This window comes from Neophocaena asiaeorientalis, unplaced genomic scaffold (genome assembly GCF_003031525.2).
Source record: "Neophocaena asiaeorientalis asiaeorientalis breed wild unplaced genomic scaffold, Neophocaena_asiaeorientalis_V1.1 scaffold396, whole genome shotgun sequence".
Lineage (NCBI taxonomy): Eukaryota > Metazoa > Chordata > Mammalia > Artiodactyla > Phocoenidae > Neophocaena > Neophocaena asiaeorientalis.
Window position 1 is genome coordinate 2,904,070 of NW_020172455.1, and position 27,759 is coordinate 2,931,828.

The following is a 27,759-nucleotide window of genomic DNA, read 5'->3' on the forward strand; positions in this document are numbered from 1 at the left end:
TTCTTCCTCTCTAAAAGAGGAGACGATGGCTGTCCTTAGGCCATACACCAGTACATGGTCGAGCTTTGCTTTTGCATATTTGTGACTGATGGGAAGCAGATACCCTGTAGTTGCAGGTGCCTAAACTCTCACTCTCAGAAGGTGCCCCCCGTGGTTTTCCTAGCTTGCTCACGTGTTCATTCTAACCGGAAGTCCTTTCAAATATACTTACTGAGTGTCCCAACCCGGCCTGTTTCCTCTAGCCCTCGCCCGTCTTCCACGTGGATTCAGCACAATCTCAGTTCATGGCTTTAAACGGCTGAGTGTGTGCTCATTTGCATGTGTGTGTGCATGCACAAGCCACCTGCTGCAGTGAGGTTTCTAACTCCTTGGGGAGCAAGAGGATAGTTGGGGACCTTGGGTTAGCACCGCGCTTTATGTATAGTAGCAATTAATATCGATATTTGTCGACTTCAAGCTACTGTCCTAAAATTGCTTAAAATCACAGCAGTTTCTTTAAAGGGGTCTACATTGAATTTTTTTAAAAAATACCTTTCATTTCTTGAAGGTTTGTCTTTTATGGTTAGTCTAACCACTTAGCATATCAAGACCTTTACCTCTGTTTTAAAAATTGTACAGATTATGCAAGTAAGAAAATTCTCCATGGGACTTTTTAATGCTCATTAAGAGTTGTTTTTCACGTTCATGAGCCCCATAGCCTTTGGCAGGAGTGGTGGGATCACCCTCTCTAATCAGGCAAAATAATAGAATTAATTAGTATGGCTGTATCTTACATTTACTTTTTTTTTTTTTTTTAAATGGTTGAAAAGGGTGTTGGGGGCTGTCTTCCTTTGTTATAACTCTCTTCCTCCTACCTTCCCTTCTCCAAAAAGTTTAAGCTAGATTTAATAATTTCCATTATGAGTTTTGTTTTTTTTCCTCTGTATGATTGATTACTGTCAAAATACACAGGCAAGAAGTCATTGGAAATTCTATTTTGTAAGAGCCCAGAGTTCTCTCTTCTGAAAGCCTCCACCGTGAGAGAGGGTTTCAGTAGCTTGGCTCTCCCACTGAGTGTTATTTCTTTTGGGATAAGCGTTGACCTCAATGCGTGAGGCATCTGCTGGGAAAGATTTGTACCAAGGGCAAAAGCGTAAGAAGCATTCACGGTATTTTATGGAAGTGATTGGGTTACAAATTGAAGTATTCATATTTTATTACTTGGTTATAAATTCTGTTCAATCCTTTGTTCCTCAGCCTTGTGGATCCTGGCAGCCCATTTTAGGTTAAATCTAAAGAATTCTGTTTACAGAATTTTAACTTTTAATCAATTAAATGAAGTGGACCATACAAGATAGAATGTAATTATCAAGTGATTAGTTGAAAACCCTTAAAAAGGGTAATTCTCATTTTGGACTTTTGTCATGAGTGGCAAAAAAAAGGTCTGATATGCCAAGTATGCTTTTGTAGATTCTAGTACTGTTTTGAATGAAAGAGATAATAGAATTATAGATGGATGTTACTATTACTACCTGAATTATTATTTATATTTTCATAGTTCTCATGTAAGAATATTCATTAATACTGTTGTGTCCCAGACTGAGATTTTTCCCTTATAGGCTTAAGTTCTCCCTACTCTGTTTTTTTCTCTTCCATTATAGACTTGATTATGCATATTGCAGTTGTTTCTCAGTACTTCTGATAGAATCAAGGATTTTTAAATTATATAAATATAACACAAAATCTGGTTGTAAAATAACTCTTAGTTCACATGATTAGAATGTACATCTGCTAACCTTCTAATCAACGCCGGCAGGTTTTGGGTCCTGCTCCCAGGTGGTGTTCCTTCTTAGACAACTTGACAGAAGAACTGGAAGAGAATCCAGAAAGCACAGTTTATGATGATTACAAATTTGTCACCAAGAAAGACCTTGAAAATTTAGGTAAAAAAAATTATGATGAAATGTTTATAAGATTATTTCTACTTGTTTTTGTTTTGAGTTTTGAACGTTAGAAGTGATGGAGTCACATTTATCTGATTTTCCAAATCTCTTTCTGACAAATCAGACCTTAAACTTAGTATATATAATCTCTGCTTAGAAAAAGATTCAGATAAATTCAACCTACTGAGGCTTTTTTGTATCTTAAATGAGGAATGATTTTTTTTAACCTACCGCCTATGTATAGGAAAGGTATCAGTCAAGGGAGCAGTGACTTTCAGGTACTATTTGAATATAATAAGATTTTGAGAAATCTCAGAGACTGCACAGAAATGATTTTTGTCCCCATGTAGGTTTGCTTATTGAAAGACCTAATCCAAAACTTAGAACCCATAGATTGAATCCTCAAATATGTAGAACCTTAACAGTTACTTAGGTTTAAAGAATACAAACCAAGAAATGCTTCTTAATAATGGCCAACATTTAAAATAGGGCTTACGTGTGCCAGGCGGTATTCTGAATGTTTTATATGCAACTCATTTAATCCTCACAGCTATGGAGTGGATACTATTATGATTTCATTTTATAGGTAAAGAAACTGAGGCACAGAAAGATTTTTTTTTTTCCCAGAAAGATTAAAGCAACTTGCCAAAGGCTTCAGTGGTTGGTAAATGTGAGGGTTAGAGTTTAAACTTAGAGTCCATGCTCTTAACCTCAGCCATACTGACCCCTCTGAAGAACATATTTATCGTAGTTGACTAGTACTGGTTTGTAGGATAACAAGACTAGGTTTTGCTAATCTTGTTCTATTGTTGGGAAAAGGCTACATAGCAAATTACTGAGAATGGGAAAACTTAGAGGATCCATTCTCCACAAGCCTAGGCAGCTTAGTTATCTTTAGAACAAATAGAGGTACTATAGCAGTTAAATGCTAAAAGAAAATAGAATCATATAACAAATAGATTAGAAGAGAGATTCTTAAATTCTATTTTTAAACTATATCTTTTAGCACAGTTAATCCAGGCAGAATTATTTTCTACCAGCTACCACCAAAATTATTCTTTAAATTTTAATGTTTAAAAAGAAAGGAGTTGTATTTAGCCTTTTAAAAATATGACTTATGGATGAAGTAGGGTGAACTAAGTCTTCCTACTGAAGTGCCTCCTTAAATATCTCCAACGTAATTTTTACAGTATACTTGTGTCATACTCACCTGCCTTCTTAAATTGGAGACTAAAAAGTCATTGCTATTTTGTGGATTTTTAAAAACTACTGTGTTTAGTATATTTTGGGTGTTTTTTCAGTCTCTTCACTGTGTTTATTTTGGGTGAGGAAGGCAGTGATAAAGGTTTAGATACGTTTTGTTAAAATGCATTCATACTGCCTATTTTTAAAACTATGGAAATAGATATAATATTCAACAAAATAAGTTATACTAGAAATCATCTTCATATAAATTAGTAATATCTTTTAATATTAAATGAGCCGTTGGTTATAATTTTTCAACAGATTTTATGATCATATATAAAACCTTTTTAAATAATTTATGTTAAAGTAAAAATAAGGCCATGTAACTAACTTCCCTTATTTCTTAAGATTATAGCATTGAATACTTGCAAGTTCTGACATTTCCCAATTATGGCCTTTAGCAGGTCCTATACCGTGTTTCATGGGCCACTGTGTATGCAGTGCTGGATGGGTAGCATTGTGGCTGATATCATGGGCATTAGAGATGGGCTGACATGGGCTCACATCCCATGACTAATAGCTCTATGACTTGGCCAATTTACTTAACCTCATTGTGCCTTGGTTTCCTCATCTATAAAATGGCAATAGTAATGGTACCTACCCATGGGGTTGCTTGGAGAATGAATCAGATAATGCTTGAAAAGTACTCAGCACAGTTTTGAAACATAATACATAAATGTTACCTATCATTTTAAGAGATTTGTGGCAAATAAGTTTGAGAAATGTTAGGTTAAGCCAAGATAAATCAGTTTCTCTACTTATGGACTTCTTTGAGCCTTCAATGCCATCATACGCTATAAATCTCCAGGAGTGGGAGGAGAATATGAAACAGTTCCCAAACTTAACTTGATCATAGAACCTCTTCTTCCTCAAAGATCTCTTGGGACTAGTGTTCTGTGGAGCTAATGATGAGAAAAGCTGCTGCTCCTGCCAGATTCTCTGTGTAGAATTGTTTTAATATGAAAAGCTTTCTCCTGGAATGGGAATAATGCTGGGCCATAAATACAAATTTTATATACCTAACAGAGGAAACAGAAACTTAGGGGCACACGTGTGCAGGTACCTAAACGCAGACTGTTACGCACTGGACGTTTCATTAAGGTCCAGCCCTCCCTCCCCCGACGCCCCACCACCTTTTAAGTTTCTCCTGTGCAAATCCAAACCCTGTGGTTTTATTAACCTAATGAATTCTAGGAAAGTATTTTTCTGACCAAGTCTTGTTACTTTATGAGATTATCCTAAATTTAATTTTGCCTTTTGATGTTATTCTGTAATGTATACTGTTCTGTACATCTATGTGATTTTCCTAGTAAGTGATTTTTAGGTCTGGAGCGATGTTTATTTCTAAAATTTGGAAATCAGGGTAATGTTTTCCTTGGAAACATAATCACTTGGTATTACACCAAGTAAAGCTGCCTTTTATGTGAGTATATCATAGGTGGTCTTATTCGGAAGATAAATATTCTCATAACCTTTCTCTGTGTAAATATTTGCAATTAATAAATAATTTCTGTGACATAGGCAGAGCATCCTTATGTGACCACCAGCACCACTAATTGTAAATGAAATCTAAATCTAGGAAACCCTGTGAAAGATACTGTTTAAAGCTTCCAAACACTGATTGGCATTGAACTTTTAATTCATCCATGATGAAGTATGTCTGTATATAATATATATGTTGGTATAAATTTGCCAAAAGCTGTTCTTTTTGGGGAAAAACATGCCCTAGCTACATTACTGTTGTGACAGTGTCCTTTGTTTGAAAGTTGACAACCTAGTGTTGCTCTCAGCATTTTTTGTTTGTTTGGGCTTTTTTTTTGGCCGCACCGCACGGCATGCGGGAGCTTAGTTCCCCGATCAGGGATCGAACCTGTGCCCCTGCCGTGGAAGCGTGGAGTCTTAACCACTGGACCGCCAGGGAAGTGCCCTCAGTATTATTTTTAAAGTTAAACTAGCTCATGGAATCCAAAATTCTGAGAACCACTTGTATAGGGAACCCTTCGTTACTTATCTGTCATAGTTCATAAAGACCTTGCCATCATTTTTATGCTTAGTATTGCATTCAAAAGAAGGAAGGATGATATTGCTGAAGCAGAGTAAAATTTTCTTTGCAATTATTGAAGAAGATCAGTAATTCTGATCCTTAAATTTTTACTCAGAAGTGAACTTATAATCAAATTGTTGTCATGAAAGATCATTGAATTTTAATCAAGATTTCATGAAGATCTGCCCTCTTTTGATTAACTTTACCCAGGGCTCACCCATCTCATTGGATCACCTTTTCTCCGGGCATATATGCATGGATTTTTCATGGATATAAGACTCTACCACAGGGTGAGTACAAAACTACAGTTATTTTAGGTGATAAATGAAAGCACTCTGCAGCCATTTCTTCTCTACTTACTTTCGTTTTTATAAAACATACTTCAGATGTGTAAGCGATCTCCCTGTTCTTCGGCATGACAGTCATGCTGTATATGAGACATGCTGCTAAATACAATTCTCTTATTTTTAATTTTTTTCCACTTTGAAAAGGTGAAATTGATGGTAAATCCATTTGCTTTTGAAGAATACAGGAAAGATAAGATCCGACAGAAGATAGAAGAAACACGAGCACAGAGAGTCCAATTAAAGGTAAATATTGTAGTCAGCATTGAATCTACTAGAGAAAGGTACTTCATTTGTATTTTATTTATTATTCAAAGAAACCTGCCATCCATTTCTTAGTTTTTCCATCCTTAGTCTACATCTTTTACTAATATTTCTGGTATATTTTATTTGTTGCGAGGGTGGATACTCTTTACAGTTTTATCATTATAGACTCTATGGTAATGGTGTTGTGGGAAAATAATGCCAGGTGAGCTGAGAGTGTCAGTCCTACCAGGAAAACATGATGCTGTTTTCAGATAGGGATTTAGATTTTGGAGTGTTGGTGCTTTGCTAATCCCCATTTCTTTCTGACATTTGGGAGTGTCTTAGGCTAGCTGCTTGGATCATGGGAAATGGTCATTAGACTGTTCCAGGGCCCAGACAGGAATCAGGCCACACTAATTCTATTAACAGAGGGAATTTACTCTAAAGAATTGTTACCCAGGTATTAGAGAACTGAAAAGGCAAAAATACTGAGGTATTGATAAGAGAGGCCGTGGCTTCAGGGAGCAGCTAACACTCCAGGGCTGGGCGGCAGGAGAGAGGCAGGCCTGAGAGCTGGGACTCAGACCTCCGTGGAGGGCTGACAGCTGGCGCTGGGGTTCCCGAGGTAGGATGAGGCTGTTCCGGGAGCGTGGGAGAACCACAAAGTGGACTCCCTGCTCTGCTGGAGCCACCTGTTGTTGCCAGGACAAAGAAGCGTTGATGGGTGACGTCACGCCAACGGCAAGCAGAGGGGAAGCGCAAACCCCATCTCCTTCTGCCTTCCGACTGAGGTCAGCCACCAAGTGATACAATCATTTCTAACTGGACATTGTTTAAAACACATGCACACACTCTCGGCGCAAAAGACTAGTGACAGGTTTTTCCTTTTTCCAGATTATTTGTTAAGGTTTTAAAAGCAGTGAGTGTGTGTATATTGGCCACACGTCAGGCTAGGATGTGGAGTCCTCCTGTCCCTGCTTTTCGCTTTAACCTTTAAACCTAAATTGTAGGTGTTTCAGTACAGTTTTTTTTTTCACCTCTACTAGAAATTGCCAAAAGTTAACAAAGAGCTGGCACTTAAATTAATTGAGGAAGAGGAGGAAAAGCAAAGATCTACATGGAAAAAGAAGGTTAAGGTAAGATTTTATAAGGCAGAGAAAATACTGATAAATTGTTTCTCCATTTTCTTGACAGTAACTTGTATCTTTTTTCTTTTTACTTTAAAAATGCATTTAGTTTTCTATTTTCCTTGCTTTTAAGATAGTATGTGCTCAATATGGGAAGTTTGTAGAAAAGAATATAAAGAAGAAAGTCACCCATATAATTCTATCCAAAGGCATCATTAATATTTTAGTGAATTTCCTTCCTGTCTTATTTATCTTAAAATTATAAACTATAATAGCAGGATACTACTGTATATATAAAATATTTATCCTGGTTCTATAAAATAACACACATAGCTTCCCATTTTTATTAAAAATTCTTTTGTAAATATTTTTGAGAGCTGCGTATTTTATCTTGTGCATGTATCTTAAGTAATCCTCTTATTGTTCAATATTGAGTTTGTTTATTGTTTTTCTCTGTGCTAACTAGGTTTGTTTATAACTTCACAAGTAACCAGTTTTCATTTAGACTGGGCATCATTGGGACTGTGCACTCCTATGAACACTGCTCTCTACGTTCCTTTCCTAACGTAAAATAGAGAAAGATCGATTGTAAACTAAGTGAGGGTCAATGCTTCATTTAGCTGATGTTGTCAAGACAGGAGGAGATTTTTCTAATTTTCCCGGATATGCGAAGGCTTCCTCGTTCCTTCTCAGTGCTGTTTTCTCACCTGCTTAGATCAGGCAGGCAGATTACCAAGATGGGCTGTTCTCTGGAATGAGGTATAAAGATCCGATCTCTCCTGCAAGCCTGCAGGACCTGCCTGAGAAGATAGATGGCCGAACCTCGTATCTGGGCCAGCTGTGTTGAGCTCTCAGTAGGGGATTGTTTGCTTGTTTATTCTTTCTCGGTTCTCTCTCTAGTTTTTAGCCAGGTAAGTGAACGGGAGATAAGTGAGCTCTTCATGTGTTAATTTTTGTACCATTCTCTTCAGTGACGTCAAGGGACTGCAACTAAAGGGTCTTGAGTCTGGCCCCCTTGCTAACTAGTTGTGTCATCATGGGTGATCCTCAGCTTCACTGGGTCATAGCTTGTTCTTCTCTAAGATGCAGGAATAGGACCAGCGAGGGGCGTTCCCGGTGCCATGAACGGGTTCACTCTCACTGTTCCCTCCGTCATCCTTGGCCTCCTCATTCTTTCTGCATCCTCTTATCCTGGTCTGTTAGCTTCTTTTAATATGCTGTTTTTTTCCCTTCTTTTTCCAATTCTTTTAAATTTATTTTTTATTGGGGTATAGTTGTTTTACAGCGTTGTGTTAGTTTCTGCTGTACATGGAAGTGGAGTTGCCTGTGCTATACAGCAGGTTCTCATTAGTTATCTATTTTATACATATTAGTGTACATGAATCAATCCCAATCTCCCAGTTCATCCCACCCCCACACACACAAGTAAGTACACAGATGGCTTTTACATTTCTACTTTGATTACATGAATAGTATACCAATGTTGAAACAATGACTTAAACTTGTTACATGAATTTATACATCTATATGCTATGGCTGTGCACCTTCCTGCTTTACATCAGTGTATTAAGTATATATGTATATCTTAAAATGTTTAAAATGTAAGTGCTTCCTGTACCTTGACTTTCTCCTCAGAGTATTCACATTGATTTATTTTCTTTCTTCCTTTCTTTCTCCTTTCTTTCTTCCTTCCTTCCTTCCTTTCTTTCTCCTTTCTTTCTTCCTTCCTTCCTTCCTTTCTTTCTCTTTCTTTCTTTAATAAATTTATTTATATTTATTTATATATGTGTTGGATCTTCGTTGCTGCGCACGGGCTTTCTCTAGTCGTGGTGAGCGGGGGCTACTCTTCATTGCAGCGTGTGGGCTTCTCATTGCAGTGGCTTCTCTTGTTGCGGAGCGTGGGCTCTAGGCACGCGGGCTTCAGTAGTTGCGGCACACAAGCTCAGTAGTTGTGGCTCACGGGCTCTAGAGCACAGGCTCAGTAGTTGTGGTGCATGGGCTTAGTTGCCCTGCGGCACGTGGGATCTTCCCGGACCAGGGATCGAACCCGTGTCCCCTGTATCGACAGGCGGATTCTTAACCACTGCGCCACCAGGGAAGTCCCCACATTGATTGTGTTGTTAGCCCAGCCTGAGGATGGTTAGGGAGGTAACCTTTCAGCTTTATATGTCCTTCTGCAAGCTTAATGGAAGTGATCTTTGGATTTACATGCCCTAAAGTTTCAGTAGGGAGGGAGTGAAGCTAATTTAGGCTGCAGATGTATTCTTTTCTATGTTTTATGCTTATGAGTCTTTATTACATTTAATGTTATAGAGAGTAGGGCACTTAAAATTTAATTTTGATACTTTGTGCAGCACAGCATACACAGTTCAGGATCCTTTTTAAAGGCCTTATGATTGTGGAGATGTGGGGGAAGCGCCCTTTTCTCACCATGCCCCCATCTGCCTCACAGACTTTCGTTGAGGTTAGGGACGGCCGGAAGAGATGGAGAACACAGGCGGCCCTTGCTGTGCACGTTAGTGCAGGATGGTAACAACGACCCTGGGAGCTGCAAACATGCAAAGTGATCTGTAGAGTCAATGGGAAAATCATGGTTGTCTGTGCCTGTAAAACAGTTTTAGTCAAAACATTTATAGGGTTATCCTGTAAAGAATCATCAGACTATGTGCTATTTCTACTGCAAGTGCAAAGAGGAGGAACCTTGGAAATTCTTATCTTCTTCCATCAAGCAGTTTCCCTTCAGCTGTTGGAAGCTGGAAGCGTGGTGTCTGTAGCTGTGTGAACTGTAGAACCCTGCCGGCGAGTGGCATTTGTACAGCATGCTCATCCGCTCTTCGTGGCTTGCTGACCCAAGTCAGGCTCCATTACCAGAGCTCAGTTTCTTTCCAGAAATACTTGAATATAGTCATCTAAAAATCTGAGCCTGTTATTAGACAGTTTGTGTGATTTGTTTAACAGTTTTATCTGATTAAAATGACCTGGGGAATTCCCTGGCGGTCCAGTGGTTAGGACTTCGCACTTTCACTGCCAGGGCCTGGCTTCGACCCCTGGTCGGGGAACTAAGATCCCACAGGCCGCTTGGTGTGGTTCCCCCCACCCCCAAAAAAAGACCTTAAAAACCATTCGTGAATTAAGGAAAGACTTCTTCATTATAATTGTAAAGAAGACTTGAAGGAATCGTTAAATCCATCAGCAGTTCATTAGTCTCATCTTTGAATTCAGCTCTTTAAACCCGCAGGAGCTTTAATAGCTCTGATAACTTCTGATTTGAAAGTCAGCATGGTGCAGTTATGTTCTGCTTTGGCTCCGGCTGAAATTTCATGGAGGCCGACGGTGAAATATGTTCCCAGATATCACTATCACTGATAACATAATTAAAGTCTAAGATGTTTACCTTTCAGTTGATGTTGGATCTGCAGTGGCAAGTGACCCACCTCATAATGTCGCGAAACATCTGGACCTTATCCAAACTTAGAAATTTGGTAGTATTAATTGGTGGTATTTGGTATTAATTAATTTGGTGGTATTAATTCTAATTAAGAATTAATTCATTTATTCTTTCAGCTTTATTCTTTCAATCCAGGAACTTAGGTTGTACAGTACTGGGAAATTTTCTTAAAAAAAATTTTAAGTAGTCTTTCCCTGCTGTGATTCATGGTCATTTGTTCAAATTGAAGAGTGAAAGATTTGAAAAGCTGACGGGAGGCTCTGAGGTGGAGACAGGGCTCATCAGTCCTGTGTGCTGACCTGGCCAAACTGTTTATTTGGGGAAGCGCCAAGTGGCATCATCTTTCAGCCTTTCTCTCCGCCGCTCCGAGTCTCCTGATTGGAGGGTGGTGGCCTGGCTACCAACGTTCTGAGGACTGAGAGCTACCATCAGGAGGGCTTGGGGTGTCGGGGTGGGTGGCACCTCAGCCCCTCGCCTACACCCCTCTGGTGCCAGGTGCTCCCCTTGCCTCCCCATGCTGTGGCCCCAGCTGGCCACGTCCTCCCCTCCAGAGAAGCCTCCCTCCAGTTGGAGACCGCGGGTGCTAGACCTTCCTTTCTTGCTTCTGCAACCTCATCGCTCCTGTTTCCTTTCCTATCCTTCTCATCCTTAAGGATTTGTGTCTTTTTAAAGCCCCTTTCCTATTGTGTTAGTGGGGTTTTAGCAGAGATTAGAAGATGCTCACGTTCAAACCACCGTCTTTACTCAGAAGTCTGCATCACCTTAATTTCATAGATATCATAGCATTGAAAGAATTAACCTGTTTTAAATGTGAAGTGTTTCTCATATATGTCACTGTGTTGGGACAAAACATTGATAATAAGCGTGCTACTCAGGTCTACACATAATACACTTCTTTGAGGCAGGGCTGTGGTATGAACAGTACTTTAAGATGTTTCCTAAATTCCAGTGGCAAGTGTTCGGCATATGTACATGTTTATTTATAGGGCAGATCGCTAGCCAGACGCTCGTGAACTACTACAGAACATCAATAACTACATCTCATCCTACTTCTTTTTTTTTTTTTAAGACAGCTGTGAAAACAAACAGACTAGGAAACTGATGGAAATATTTTTACAGCTGGGTTAGAAGAGTTTGTATTTTATATTCTTCTCAGGCATACTTTAGGCAATGCAACTTATTTGTTTTAAATTAAGGGAAAAAAGAATACTAGCCAACATATCCTTTTTTAACACATTTCTCAGTTATTTGTTAAATGTGATTATTTAATAATACAGTAAGATGAAAAAGAAAAGATTTCCCTTGGGATTTACATATATATACATGAAACCTGAAAATGTGTAACAGGCCAATAGCTATTCATGTGGTCTTTGGCAGTACTATGTATCCTGTGTTTACAGGTAACTCTAAAATTTATCCAGATTATCCCCCTCTTCTCTCCTGAGTCCTGGTGCCTTGATATTAGGCACCTAACGGTGTCTGTCAGAATCCAGATGATGTTCTCCTTGAGCCGTAGACTGAGTTAACCAGCCTTAAATGGAACATAATTTCTTTTTTTGATCTTCAAACAATTGGACTTTATTTTTTATTTATTTTTTTAACATCTTTATTGGAGTATAATTGCTTTACAATGTTGTGTTAGTTTCTGCTTTATAACAAAGTGAATCAGTTATACATATACATATGGAACATAATTTCTTTAACTTTTCTCATGCACTGGATATTTTTTTAAGACAGTTTTTACTTTAGAACAGTTTTACGTTCACAGCGAAATCAAGAGGAGGGTACAGAGATTTCCCATATACCCCTGCCCGGACACGTGCGTAATCCCCCCTCCCCCCATTAATATCTCCCACCAGAGGGAACATTTGTTACAATCGATGGACCTACATTGATACATCATAATCCCCGGAAGCCCACAGTTTACATTAGGGTTTACTCTTGGGGTTGTTCATTCCACGGTTTTGGACAAATGTATAGTGACACGTATCCACTATTAGAACATCAGAATATTTTCACATCCCCTCAAATCCTCTGTGCTCCACCTGTTCACCCCTTCCTCCTGAGCCCTGGCAACCACTGATCTTTTTACCGTCTCCATTGTTTTACCTTTTCTACAGGGTCATATAGTTGGGATCGTAGCCTTTTCATATTGGCTTCTTTCTGCTTAGTAATATGCATTTAGGGTCCCTCCATGTCTTTTTGTGGCTGAAAACCTTACTTCTTTTTAGCACTAAGTAATACTCAGTTGCTTGAATGTACCACGGTGTACTTACTACTTAGCTACTGGGGGATGTCTTGGTTTCTTGGTACATAATTTCTTGTCCTTTATTCCACCCTATGCCTCTTTTTCTGATCATCTCCAGTGATGGATCCTGACTTACTGTATCACCAGCTTTCTAGTGACTTAAGCTAGACCCTTGAGAAAAAATTTTAACCCTCTTTTTCAGTCTTCCTCCTCCCATCTCATCTGTAGCTGTATCTATCAGTTCGAACTTAGAAGTGTATCTCACTATCATCCTTTCCTAAAACACCCTTAGATTGCAGTTGCCCTGATTCAGGCCCTGTCTCTTTTCCCGGTTTCCTCAAGAGGCCTCTTCGTCTTCCTCATGACTCTGGTTTCTCCCTCAACAGCCCACATGTAGCACGCCGCTGCGGAATCGCAAAGCAGGCTTCTTTTTGTCATCTGAGATTCTTTTTTTTTTTAATTAATTTATTTATTTATTATTTTGGGCTGCATTTGGTCTTTGTTGCTGCGTGCGGGCTTTCTCTAGTTGCGGCGAGCACGGGCTACTCTTCGTTGCAGTGCGTGGGATTCTCATTGCGGTAGCTTCTCTTGTTGTGGAGCACGGGCTCTAGGTGCATGGGCTTCAGTAGTTGCGGCGCGCGGGCTCAGTAGTTGTGGCTCGTGGGCTCTAGAGCACAGGCTCAGCAGTTGTGGCGTGTGGGCTTAGTTGCTTCGCGGCATTTGGGACCTTCCCAGACCAGGGCTCGAACCCGTGTCCCCTGCATTGGCAGGCGGATTCTTAACCACTGTGCCACCAGGGAAGCCCTGTCATCTGAGATTCTTGACGCACTTTTCTGTCCGTATCTTTCCTCCTTATCCTCTTCTTCCCTAATAGTTTCCCCTTACCTGCAGAATAATGTCACGGTATTTAAAATCCTTTACAATCTGGCCTGATCAGGAATTGCTTTTTCAAGTTTTGCCATTATCCTTGCATTATCAGACTGTTCACCACTCCTCAGTTGTCTGGAAATGTTCTTCCCAAATTTCTATCTGTTGAAAACTCCCCATCTTCTAAGCTTCCTCCCCGATGCATATCCCCTGTGAACCCTTCTGAGGTGTACCTTATTGGAGTTACTTTTTACCTCTCTGCTCCTAGAGCACTTCCAGCTCTGTGTAGCATCCTTTTTAAGGTGCCTTGTAGCATAGAGGTTTGTTTGTTTTTTGCTCATTAGGTTGTGGATGCCTTGGGATCAGGAACTAGAACTTACTATCTTTGTTTTTTCCTTGAACCTAAATCTGTCTTGGAAATGATACTTAGTCAGGGAAGACTTCGATATATCTCAAATATATATTCAGTATATCATAGAATTTTAGTAAGGGTTTATCAGATTTTAGGTACACACAGGTAATAAATAGCCCAAGTTCCTTAATGTCTCATGGTTTACCAATTTTTTGTGTAGCTCAGTTATACAACATTCTGAGCTCAACTACTTACAACCTTATTTACTCCCAATAGTGGAGAAGCAGCCAGTAAAATAAAGTGTGTTAAGTAGAGCCATAGTTTACCACAAACAGGTTCATTTTTTCCAGCCTGTGCTTAGGCTGTTTACTTTACAAACCATGTTAAGTAGGTTAATTTATCTTGTTTCCAAGCCTATTGCAGATAAGGAACAATAGGAGAGCCCTGAGTGTATAAGATTATCATCTGTTTACGTGAACAGATAAATTTACAGTACATTCTAGAAAATGTTTCTGTTCAGAGTGGTATAAATAAAAGGGAATGCAGTGTCAGTCCTGAGCTATCCCAAATGGGTCTCAACAGTAAAGTTTTATGATGTCAGAATCGTAGCGTCTCACATTATATCCTTTGAGAACAATTAAATGGCCTAGGAGGAAAAGATCGATGAGGCTGTCCTATGAGGGAAGGAAATATCCCTTAGGTTTCCGAATAACTCAGAGTCAGTAAACTTACACCACCAGCTCCCCACCTTGTTCATTCTTGACTTATGATTGATGCAACTTCCTCTCCCGGTTTTAGAATATGAAGTTGAAAGTCTCACTAATTTTCATTCAGTATAGTAGCTATGCTTAAAAAGCCACGTTTCAAAAACGTGTATTTTCTTGAAAACTGTTTTTGCACCAAAAAATGTTAATTGAAGAAAATTCTTTCTAATGTATTAAGCGTAAAGTTAGGCCAGAAGACTCAGTCTTAGCTCATTGTGTGCATCGGCCAACTAATACATATTTTCTGTGAAATGGGTGAATCGAATTTGATTGTGGGTAAGAGATAAGCAGTTAGAAAGTTCTGGAAACTGATTCTTTTAACAATTTCATAATAATTTAATAAGTTGTGCTTTATGTAGCTTATTAATTTATTATCGAGTAAAATGTTTTTAAGCCATCTTTCTGGTCAGATTTTATTACAGTATTAACTTTAAATTTTGACATTCTTTTTCTTATAGAGCCTTCCTAATATTCTCACCGATGATCGATTTAAAGTTATGTTTGAGAACCCTGACTTCCAAGTAGACGAAGAGAGTGAAGAATTTAGGCTTTTGAATCCACTTGTTTCCAAAATTAGTGAAAAAAGGAAGAAGAAACTAAGACTCTTAGAGCAACAGGAACCTCATGAAAAGGTAACGTACTCTTTATCATTTAGAATTTGCTCCTGTTTGTTTAAAATAAAGTTCTCTGTGTAGGTTGGAAGAGTCTTTGAACAAACTTGAGCTGTAATTTGTTTGACCTTCAGCTTAGGAATATATCTTATTTAATTAAAGATGTTTTTTCCGATGCATGCAGGGTCACGTACTCTGATGGGCTAATGCTATTTAAAAGAAAATAGTGGGTCAGTGTTTTGGGTTGGGGGAGAGGAGCTGCTTCTTACTATTTTTATTTTCAGGAAGAGGAGGAAGAACCGGAAGGAAAACCAAGTGATGCAGAAAGTTCTGAGAGTTCGGATGATGACAAAGACTGGGTTGCAGAGGTCAGGAGACAGCGCCGACTTCTCCAACAGGAGGAAAAAGTGAAGCGGCAGGAACGGCTCAGGGAGGACCGGCAGACAGTCCTCAAGCCCCAGTTTTACGAGATCAAAGCAGGCGAAGAATTCAGAAGCTTCAGAGATTCTGCCACAAAGCAGAAGCTGATGAAGTGAGTAGCACAGCCTTCAGTGAAGGTTCGTCGAGTTGTCCCAGCCTTGCTTTTCTCCTTGCCCTAAAGGTGGCGTTTGGATCTTTGGAGTTAATGTGAGGGAAGCACCACAAGGCCTGAGGGGAAATACACTGGTCTTTACTGTGATCATTTTTAACAATTTTTTGAGGTATAGTTTACATACAATATAAGGTGCAGGGTGTGGCCCCATGAGTATTGGTAAATATATACGTTGGAGCACTTTTATACTGCAGAAGCCACACTCTTAAATTACGGTGGTAATTAAGAGGTAGCAGCTTCTTTAACAGAAAGTTATTTTTAAAAGTTAGAATTTCAGTTATGTTTACCCTCATTGTAGTTTACCTGATTATTAAAAAGGTCACTTGGAAAATTTGCCAGGAATTTTAAGCCTTTTGTAGGAAAACTGAGAGATCAGAAAGAGTGGTATTCTAGGATAGTCGAATACATAGAGACAGAAAGTAGAATGGTGGTTGCCAGCGGTTGAGGGGTGGGGAGACATTGCTTAATGACATACAGAGTTTCAATTTAGAATGATAAGAAAGTTCTAGAAATGGACAGTGGTAATGGTTGCACAATGGTGTGAATATCCACTGAACTGTTCACTGAAAAATGGTTAACATGGTGATTTTTATGTTATATATATTTTACCACAATTAAAAAATCAACCTTAAAAGAAATGGTATTATTTGAACAGTTTCAGTTGTCAAGTGTCTAAGTAAGGAACTAGCTGGGTATGTAAGCCCAAAACGTGTATGAGCTCTAAGTCACCCAAGTCTCTGCTTTGAGAATTTCTAGGCTGAGTATTGATGTACAGGACTTGGATCGATAGCCAGTCAGAGTAGATGACCTTGTAAGAAGAGCCTAAAGGCCTGGGGAGCCAAGGAAAGGTGGGGAGGAGGAGGGCCCGAGCAAGACAGGTGAGGCATTAGGTCAGGGGCGGTACCAGCTCTGCACCCTGTACTTCTCTAGCCCCCACCTTCCCGTTTGAAAAATGTGGTTTTTCAGGCGGAAGAAGGGGGAAAAGGTGGGGAGGATATTGATAGACAGGCTGACTTGTTTCTGGAATGGAGATGTGCCTGTTCATCTTTATTTCAGCAGTTTCTCACAAATATCTGGGAAGCCAAATGATGATCAAACCCTTCAACCTAGATCCAGGAGCACCTAGAAATTCTGGTTCTGACTAACAAAAGAGACGTTGGTAGACAAAGAATCTAGTAATAGGCTTAATACCTTTTGAAGACATTTTCTTTACCTACCAACCTCACTTTTTTTTTTCATAACAACTTTCTTGAAATGTAGTTTGTATAACATACAGGTCACGTACTTAAAGTATGTAAGTCGTTGGTTTTTAGCCTATTCACAGGGCTCTGCGACCACCACCGCAGTCAGTTTTAAAGCATTTTCATTACCCCCAAACAAAATTCCTTACCCCGTTGGTATTCACCCCCATTTACCCCGTCCCATCCCTGGGCATCCACTAATCTATTCTCTATCTCTATAGATTTGCCTATTCTGACATTTCTTTTTTCCCTTAATGTTTGTTTATTTATTATTTGGCTGCGTCTGGTCTTATTTGGGGCATGCGGGCTTCTCTCCAGTCGAGGTGCATGGGCTCCAGAGCATGGGGGCTCAGTAGTTGTGGCGCACAGGCTTAGTTGCCCCGCGGCATGTGGGATCTTAGTTCCCCGACCGGGGATCGAACCCACGTCCCCTGCATTGGAAGGCAGACTCTTAACCACTGGACCACCAGGGAAGTCCCTGACATTTCATACAAATGGAATCATATAGTATGTGGTGTTTTGTCCAACTGCTTTTACTTGGCATAATGTTTTACATGTTCATCCATGTTGTAGTATGTGTCAGTACTTCATTAGTTTTTATTGCCAAATAATATTCCAGGGTATGGATATACCACATTTTATTTATCCATTTATCAGTTGAAGGATATTTATGTTGTTTCCAGTTTTTGCCTATCACAGATAATGGTACTGTGAACATTTGTGTATGTGTTTGCATGGACATATGTTTTCATTTCTCCCGGCTGCGTACCTAGGAGTGGGATTGTTGGTCCCTTGGTAACGTTGTGTTTAACCTGAGAAACTGCCGCACTGCTTTCCAAAGAGGCTTCTTCATTTTACCTTCCAACAGCAATGTGTGCAACCTCGCTTTTTACGTAGCCGTCACGCGTAGATTTTTATTTGGAGTCCTACTCAGAAGCAGAGGGAAGACTGCTTGTTTTCAGTATTCTGATTCCGTGGAGTGAATTTCTTTTTAGGTTATCTGCTGTTTTTGTCTTGCATTATTTACCCCTAGCTCCTGGATCAGTACCTAGACCCGAGTAGGCACTTGATAAATCCTTGTGAGAGTGTGAATCTTCTGTGCCTTTCCTACATGTCAGGCAACTCTGGAAGTTTACCCTTTCAAGATCTGCTGAAAAAGAACTCATTTACCTGAAACCCAGGAAAATCTGGGAGCAGTTGTTTTCAGGGTAACCATGGTAACAGGAAGCCACAATTTGGGGGTGGGAGACATGACTAAACTCACTGACATTCTTGCTTTGCCTGTGGGTCGTAGTAGGATATTAATGTAAAAAACAAAAGGGATGAAAATTTAGTATTTAATGATAAATAATAGCTAAGTTAATGCCCTGCAGTTAAACGTTCTTACTAAGTTAAACGTCAGGAAGTTAAACAATTGTTTTGAGAAGAGGAGCTATGTGAGTGACGATACTTACACAAGCTTAAAAGCCAAATCCAGTTGCTTAAAGTAATGACCCTTTGGTATGAACAGCCTGCAGTTGGCTGGCGTTTGGGCACATACTGCTTACTGAACTCTGGTCTTGACCGGATTATTCTGGCAAATTCTGAACTTGTAATATTTTAATGTTATTTAATGAAGCATTGAACCATTTATCCTTCAGACAGCTATAGTGATTCCTTATGTTTATTCTGTGAGTTACCACAAGGCGACCAACAAAACACAACATCAGAAGCAAGTGTATTATGTTTAAAAGTTCACTTGGACTTGCCCAACCTTAAAACCATTTCTATAAAGGGAAAAGTGAAGAGTGAATCCTGACCGGGTGCTTGAGTGAGTCCTCTGCTTGACGTAGTAACAAGGCTTTAGGTAAATGCACATGTCTGTCAGCACCTTTTCATATGCCTTCCAGTACGCTGCACTTCGTTTGTGTGTCTGCTCATCCACCTGTCAGCCTCCCCACCCACCCATTCATCAGTCAGTCAGTCATCGGGTGCCTCATGTGAGCAAAGTGCTGTTCTAGGCCCGGGGGCTGGAAAGGAAAAGCACAGCTCACATGCCCGCTGCCTTCCCACTCTCGCTGACACTGTGAGCTGTTCAGGGGCCTGGGGAACGTGTACAAGGAAGAAAGAGGGTCAGTTTTTAGAGATTTGAGGGCGTCTTTATTAGAGGTCCTATTAAAACTGGTCTCTTGAAAGAAAAAGATGAGCACGGAAAGCAGGTTGGGAAAGCTGGCATTCTAGGCCGAGGGAGCGGCGTGGAGGGAGGACTGCTGTGTGGAAGTGAGGGAAGCGCTCTCGTTGTGCAGCGAGAGCGCAGAGTGAGTGGCAAGGGCACAGCTGGTGAGCCGGAGATGCGTGTTAGGCCCCGACCCAGGTCCTGGCGGGCCAGGGAAGGGTTTGGGCTAAGATGAACGTGATCAGATCTGCTCAGCCCCTTCTCCCAACGATGGAAATACTTACACAGTAAAAGCAGTACATGTTTGTTGTAGAAAATAAAAACATAAGCGAAAAAGTCCCTATTTCCCAGAGACTGTTATGAAATACCGCAGTTTTAGAGAGAATGCAGGGAGAAACTGGGCCTGTGAGGTCAGCTCACACACTGCACAGCAGTCCTGGCGGGAAGTGACGAAAGCCTGAAGTGTGGGGTGGAGAGGAGCCTGAGTATTCATAAGTACGTCTAAGAATAAGACACACTACAGCACTGTTTGGTCACTAATTTAATGTCACAGGAGTCAGGGGTGACGTTGAAATGTCTAGCAATGTTGCCACCGAGATAAGGGATACAGAATGAAAAACAAATTTAAGGCTAAAGTATTGAGCCGGGTGTTCAGCACATTAAGTCTGCAAGACCCAAATGTCTTCTTGGTAATGTCCAGCTGACAAATGGCAATGTAGGAGGTGGGCCAGAGACATTGGTGTAAGAGATACCAGCTTCATTGTGGGACTGAAACTGTGGCATAAAAAAGACTTCCCACCATTATGTAGAGGGAGATGAGGGCTAAGAGTGGAGCCCTTGGGAGCAAGTATTTTTCTTGTGTCTGTGATGAAAACCGTACACCTCTCTGACAGCATACAAGTGCATGCAAAGTAACACATATGATTTTAGAGGTGTTGGGAATATATCGCTAGGCTGGGGCTGAGAATTCTGATTTAGAGGGCTGGTAAAGGAGAATGTGGGCAGTAAACATTACTAAGGAGCTGCCCGAGAGGCGGGAGGAAAACGAAAGAGCCAAGCATGGAGAGACTTCACCAAGAGGGGTGTGGCTCGAATGTCAGGCGGAGCACAGGAGGCCCCGGAATGGAGGTTGGAAAAGGCCATAGGAAGAGTGTCTTATTGCGATGAATTTCTCAGGATTGATGAATGAATGGGAGATGAAAGAATATTGTGAACAATTAGCATAGATGGTTCTCTCAAGACATTGGCAGTGAAAGGAAGGTATTCAGAGCCAGTAACTTGATAGGAAAGGGCTTTTAGGCTTGAGAGATGTGGCTGATCAGTACGCGGAGAGGAAGGGGAGAGTGAAGAAATGAGAGACTGGCCTGAATTGGCAGAGCTGAATTAGGTGCGCAGTCCGGAGCGAATGGGGCCAGGAGCACCAGTACATCTTCAGAGACGAGGGAGAGAAGTCAGGATGGGTGGAGGTGATTGTGTTTCTGGGTAGAAAGATGGGGAGTTCACGCCGGCTGGCCGCCGTCAGGAATCTGGGCACATCAGCTCTTCAGTTACCTGGGGCAGCCTTGGTCTGCAGTGCGTGATGTAAATATTGGAGGTGTCTGTTGGTAAACCCCAGAGAAAGAGTCCTTGGGATAACTCTCTAAATTTCAGTAGTTGAGGGTAGCTCCTCTTCTTGGGTAATAAATACTACACGCTAGGTGGCCCTTTCAGCGCAATTCATGAAAGCATTCTTTGAAGCACCTACCCTCTGGTAGGTCCTGGAAATTCAAAGATCTTTAAGACATTGTTTGCCTTTGACGACCTCATCTTCTTCACCAGCTACTTTAGTAGCTCTTGGTGAGCCGCTTATCATGTCTGCAAACTTACCCACTTTAAATAACTATGGCCAGTTTTTACTCTTCAGCTAATTTTCTTCACTGACTGTGGATAAGAACTAAAAGAACACAGTCTTGTTTTTAATATAAACATTTTTAAAATCTAATTTTGAAAGCAGTTTAATTCCAAACTTTCACTTTAAAAAAAAGAGAATCTTTTAATACTCCAGTAATATGTGCTCCAGTAATACACCAGCATATTATCATTGTAATACTTGGGAACACAGGATGAAAGGTGAAAGTCTCTTCTTACCCACACTCCCTTCCTGAGGTCCTGCTCTGGGCGCCTTCTTAGGTTTCAGTCACTCCCGTATATGCACACACTCACGTGTACAGTTCTAGCTTTTCTGCCTTTGACATGAAAGGATCGCACTAACCTTGTTGCTGTTTCACATGCTCTTTTCACTGAACAATAAGTTTTGAAATTTTTTCATGGTAAATACATGGAGGTCTGCCTTATGGCTGCATAAATATTTCATGAAGGGCTTCCCTGGTGGCGCAGTGGTTGGGAGTCCGCCTGCCGATGCAGGGGACACGGGTTCGTGCCCCGGTCCGGGAAGATCCCACATGCCGTGGAGCGGCTGGGCCCGTGAGCCATGGCCGCTGAGCCTGCGCGTCCAGAGCCTGTGCTCCGCAACGGGAGAAGCCACAACAGTGAGAGGCCCGCGTACCGCAAAAAAAAAAAAAAAAAAATGTCATAAGTTGGATGGGCCATGCTATCTAATTTTGGATGTTTAGGTTGTTTCTTGTTTTTCTCTTCCTTTCTCACAGTTATAAATGCATACACATGCGCAAGAATTTCTTTAGACTGCCTTACCTGGTGATGGAATTTGCTGGACCAAAAGAGGTGTGTGATCAGTTTGGCCAGATCGGCCTCCAGAAGGGCTTTGGGCCCTTTGCCCTCTTGCCAGGGTGCCTGTTTCCCCACACTTGCAACAACAGTGGATATCAGGGATCTTCTAAAAATTTTAACTGAGCTGCACGTTGAGATAACCGATCTCGTGGTTGCTTGAACTTATATCTGCTGAGATAGAGGCTTTGAAGCCACGAGTGCAAACTGAAAGCACTGAAATAGTTTCCAGTAACCTTGACAGTGTATGTAAATATTTGTCAAAGTTATATATTTAAAACGAAGTACTTAAGTTTTACTTCTGTTTCTCCATTCTCTTCTTACTCCCTTTGATGTAGACTGTGTGGGGTGATTCCTTTCTGTTAAGCTCATTTCACTCTTCTCAACGCTGTACTAAAGCAGGTGCCTTTAGGTATGTCTTCCACTCCCCTACCTCCCTTTCCTCACAGAGTGATTTAAAAACTCTGTGAAGGAGCATTATTTTTAATTAGCTTTAATTAAGGAAATAGATACTAGTGTGTGTGTGTTTTAAAGCCTCAAAGAAGTAAATCATTCAGCTGTCCTGGGCCATCTAATAAATATCTAATTTGATTTTTTTCCCCTCGTAGTTTATGCCCGTTTTTCTTCATTCTTTTAATGCAGCCGCACTGATTGTGTACGTTCTTCCCCCCATACCCTCTCCATCCCATACTGAGTCATTCCTGTCACTTTCCACCTTCTGCAGCCCATGTCTGTCTTCTCAGCAGTCCCCGCAGATGTGGGGGAGTTTTGATCGTCTTGTGACCGGCAGGGGGGTACTTTCTCCCTAAACCTCTTAACTTCACCGTCAGTTACAAAGCAGCCAGAGGCCCACGACCCGAAGCCTAGACAGGAGGAGGAGCAGGACAGAGGCCCGGCCAGCGCTGGGCGGACGGGAGCAGGACGGGCAGGGGTGGGGGGTTCTGCCTTTTCCTCTAAGGGTACAGTAGACAGTTTTCAGGGGCCTGACTGCGTCTTCAATCCCCTCTGAGCAAATTCACACTTCGGGAATTCAGGCTTCGGGACTGGTGGTTCACAGCCGCTCTCCTCGCGCTGCCTTTAAAGGGAGGGAAGCGGGGCCTGCTTTACTGCAGGAGCCTCTGCCCTCGGCCCCTGCGTCTGATCCTGTACCACGGCTCCTCCTATAGCTTAGGGCTCTCCAAGCAGCCGAGGCAGAACAAGTTTCTGCAGGTGCCCGGCCAGGTACACGGAGAGGAGATCAGAGCTTCTCTGCCATACCTGCAGGAAATAGGTCACCCTGAAAAGAGTAGTCATTTCCCACAGTTTACTTCAAAAGTCTTTTTCTTCCCAAATTAGTGTTCTCTGTGTACCACCTTGTCTCAGTGGCTCCATACTTACTCAGGATTCCTGTTACCTTTAAAATCTCAGCACTTGGAGCTCTGAAAGGAAAGAACAAAAGTGCAATGAAGGGTTGGAGGAATTTGCAGAGCTGACGTGAGTCACAGGCGTGCCGGAGTCAGTTTACGCGTCACCCTTGAGTTCTGCTCAAGTGAAAAAACGGCGAAACCAAACCTTAATTTCTCATTCAGTTTGTCATGTGGAAGCTTGTCATTTAGAATACTTAGTGGATACATTTCCTGAGCAAACCTTTATAAATCAGGCATGGTCTGACACACGCCTGGAAACCAGGAATTCTTCAGGTGGAGTCCTGGTTTTAGGCTTGAATCCTTCTGTGGCCTGGGGCAAGTCAGAGAACATCGTGCCTCCCTTTGTGCCATCTATAGAGGATAAGCGCTTCTGTCTCAGGGATGTTGAAAGGATTAATTAGTTAGTCTGTTAAGAACCTTGAAGATGAAAAGTACTTTAAAAGTGCTTCCTAATAACATTGCTTAGAAAACAGTGCCACTTTTATGCTAACCACGTTTACGTCTCAAATCATGTAAAGAAGGTATGTTTAGTACTAACTAGTAGTCATAAACTAGAGGTAGGGCTTTCAAAGGTGTAAACGTCAAACATTGGCTTCAGAATTTCAAAGGAGCATCACTTTGTCTAATGGATCACTTAGGAGCTGTGTTCTACTCAGTAATTAGTTACGAAGATCGTATTTCAGGAAAAAGAAGACCCTTTCACACAGTGCACACACCCCCTTTTAAATTCAACCAAGTTTTTTCATATTAACTTTTAAAAAGGGGGCACAGTTTTAAGTTGGTGCAAGGAGGATTGGAAAGGGAAGTTTATTTACTTTTTTTTGAGGAAGGAACCGATAGAAGAGAAAACCATATTCTTGATTTTTGTTCCCTCTCTTCTCCCCTCCTAGTTTCATCCCAGGGATATGAGGGTGTTGCTTTTAGCCTTTTCTAGAAGGGCTAGAGCTAACTTTAAAACTTACTCAAGGGGCTTCCCTGGTGGCGCAGTGGTTGAGAGTCCGCCTGCCGATGCAGGGGACACGGGTTCGTGCCCCGGTCCGGGAGGATCCCGCGTGCCGCAGAGCGGATGGGCCCGTGAGCCACGGCCACGGAGCCTGTGCTCCACAACGGGAGAAGCCACACAGTGAGAGGCCCGCGTACCGCAAAAAAAAAAAAAAAACTTACTCAAAATGTCTATCTTTAGGCTTAATTCTGTTTTTTCCCTCTAAACCAGCTTAACAATGATCTGATTTTATAATAATACATTATTATAAGAACATTCAATGAAGTGTTGTATAACTGGTACAAAATTCAAATTTAATGTCTTGATTGTTGTAGCTGGCAATCAGTTGCCGGGCACAGCAAACCATAACCGTGACAAAGATTATAAAAAGACCTTAGAAACATGATCAAGAAATGAAATGAAATTGAAATTGGGGCAAATTGTGTCAGAAAGGGTAATTCAGGTAAGAAATTGAAAGGAAAACACCTGGAGAAGTAGCAGTGAATAGGGCTGGATCAGATAGAATTTACCCTCAGTGTAACTGCTTTTGTTCCCTCTGTGTAAACGAGTATTCACGTTTCAAGTTGGTCATACTGTGGGTGATGAGTGTGGTCCATGAGCTAAGACCGAGTGAGGGACAAATCAGAATTCTCATAGCACTTCTCTGTGGCTCGACCTGGAGAGCTTCCTTTGTGTTGAGTCCTTTGTAGAAGGTGCATGAGTTGCCGAGATGCTCCCATACCTAACTCCTGCGTGGAGTACATATAAAATGCCTTAGCAGCACAAGTGCCCCTGACTATTACGGTAAATTACGGGCTTCAGAAATATTGCTTCTTTGCGTTTTGGCTTCAGAAATGTGATTTAGTAAGATAAGTAGCAACCATTGAAATATGTGGAACCCCCACTTAAAATATTAAATTAGTGGGTGTCTGGGACAGCCATCGTTTCTACTAGGGATCTGCTGAGTCTGAGTAATGACGGTTGAGTGCCCGTAGTTCTCTCCATGATTGTATTAAACGAATGCCATTTTCTGTCTTTACCAAATTTGTGAAAGATCGTTCTTCGTGTGATCAGTTCTAATTAAAACTTGTTTCAAATGGTAAATCAAAACAAAATGCTAATTAATATGTCATTCTCTTAAATTTCCTGCAGTAAAACCCTTGAAGACCGGTTGAAACTCGAAGCGAAAAATGGGACATTGAGTGTATCGGACACCACGGTTGGCAGCAAACAATTGACGTTTACATTAAAGAAGGTAAGTTGCTTTTTAATGTTCTTTTTTAATTTATAGAAGCAAAATAGGCCTCCAGTAGTGTTGTGTGTGACCTCAGAGCTGCCTTCCCAGGCTTTTCCCCTGTTGAGGAGCTGTGTTCTCTTCAGGCATTTTTCCTGCAGCCAGGACCTGTCCTGGGCCGCAAGCACACGGCTTGGCCTCGGCAGAGCTGGCGTGTTTCTGGTGTCCTGAGGGAGACAGGGCCTCAGTGACCCCAGGCTTGGTACTGTTGGTGAGGAGCTGCCGTGTGGTTTCTGGGTGGCTGGACCACCTGAATAGGGCCTCCTAAAGCACAAGTCGTGACCTCCTGCGGTATAATGGAATAGTTCAGGCTCACGTGGACTTAAAGGAGATCAAGAACTGGTGAGTTCTGATGTGTTCATGGCAGTAAGATCAGCTTGTCCAGGGTAGGTAGTTTCTGTCGGTAGTAGGTTATTCTGAACTGACTTATAACAGTCATTTCTTCAGCCGGCTTTGATGATGCCTGGTACCCATTGAAGGAGGAATAAGCTGCTTTAAATATTTGCTAGGAACTCATGGGTGAAGCTCTTGCCAAGTCTTGGCTCCCTGCGCACCGATGCCGAATACAAATACAGAGGTTTGGAAGATAAGGAGTGGAGAGGCTTTTTATTTTCTTTGCCAGGCAAAGGGAAGACACAATAGGCTAGCGCCTCAAGAACTGTGCCCCCCCTTCCCGGGGAGTTACAGGGATTCTTATAGGGGAGTTCGCAGTCCAAAGTGCGTGATAAGGGTCAAAATGGTGAAGGTCTTACATTCTTCTTCTTCTTGCATTATTTCAAGACAGTCCCCACTGGAGTCAGGCAACCAGGTAATTGGGTCCAGCAGCCCGGTAATTGGGTCCGTTAGTCTCTGGGTTATCGGTCTGTGACCTCCTTTCTGAAGTGCAAGCGGCTACAAGGGGTGATTTGCTACAAGAGATTACAGGGGGAGCAAATACCAGGTGTAGAATGTAAATTACACAGGATTAGGGGTGACAGGTTAGCTTTGTGAAGGACAGATCTAACTACAGACACTACAGATTAGTAACAGTTAAAATAAAACTAGGATTGATTAACTCTTTCAGCCAGGTTATGTTTCTTCTCTAGCCTGTTCACTGTTCCCTTTATTTTTCTTTGTTCTCAGGAGAGGGAAAACTTCATTTCTATTTTTGCTACATGGTTTTATTTGTCAATTTTTTTTCTCATTTAGTCAATCTTCCTTAATATACATTGTCTCCAAGAGGGAAGGAGTGACAAAGACGCCTCCTCTGATTCTTTTTTAAAATTGAGTTCTAATTCACATATCATAAAATTCAGCCTTTTAAAGTGTACATACAGTTCAGAGGTTTTAGTATATTCACCAAGTTGGGTGTTCATTACCACTGTCTAAATCTGGAACATCCTCATCGCCCCAGAAGGAAACCCCTTGTGCAATCACCCCGTACTCACATCTCCCCTGCCTAGGGATTTGCCTGTTCTAGACACTGTATATAAATAGAATCATACAACATGTTTTCTTTTGCGACCAGCTTCTTTCACCTTAGCATGTTTTAAAGATTAATCCATGTTGTAGCGTGTGTAAGAACTTCATTCCTTTTTATGACTGATATTTCATTGTGTGGATATACCACATTTTGCTTATCCTTTAATCTGTTGATGGACACTTGGGTTGGGTTTTTTTTTGTTGTTATTATGAATAATGCTGTTGTGAAAATTCAGGCCTATGTTTCTGCACGGACTCATGTTTTTATTGCTCTTGGGTATATACCTAGGAATGGAGTTGCTGGGCCATATGATAACTGTTTAACTTTTTGAGGAACGGCTAGACTGTTTCCCAAAGCGGTGGCACCATTCTACATTCCCACCCACAGTGCATTTTATCCCCTTCCTTGCCAACACTTGTTACTGTTCGTCTTTTTTATTGTTGCCATCCTAGTGGGTGTGAAGTGGTATCTCATTATGGTTTTGATTTACATTTTCCTGGTGACTAATGAGGGTAGAGCATCTTTTAATGTGCTTATTGGCCATTTGTATATTTTCTTTGGAGAAATGTCTGTTCACATCCTCTCCCATTAATCTCTGATTCTTTGACAGTTCTCTTGGTGTCATCAGGAGGCTTGGCAAATGATAAGGACATTTTTTTTCTTAGTTACCATCCATTATCCAGTG

General features: G+C 41.3%; 1 protein-coding gene across 1 annotated transcript in view; it reads left to right on the forward strand.

Moving 5' to 3' along the window:
- Positions 1-27,759, forward strand: part of NOL10 (nucleolar protein 10) — an 87,459-nt gene that overhangs the window by 55,170 nt on the left and 4,530 nt on the right. The window contains exons 14-20 of the mRNA XM_024737735.1: positions 1,796-1,922; positions 5,422-5,501; positions 5,703-5,801; positions 6,848-6,937; positions 15,066-15,239; positions 15,503-15,750; positions 25,471-25,573. Coding sequence (XP_024593503.1) covers positions 1,796-1,922; positions 5,422-5,501; positions 5,703-5,801; positions 6,848-6,937; positions 15,066-15,239; positions 15,503-15,750; positions 25,471-25,573 — 921 coding nt within the window. The remainder of the gene's footprint in view (positions 1-1,795; positions 1,923-5,421; positions 5,502-5,702; positions 5,802-6,847; positions 6,938-15,065; positions 15,240-15,502; positions 15,751-25,470; positions 25,574-27,759) is intronic.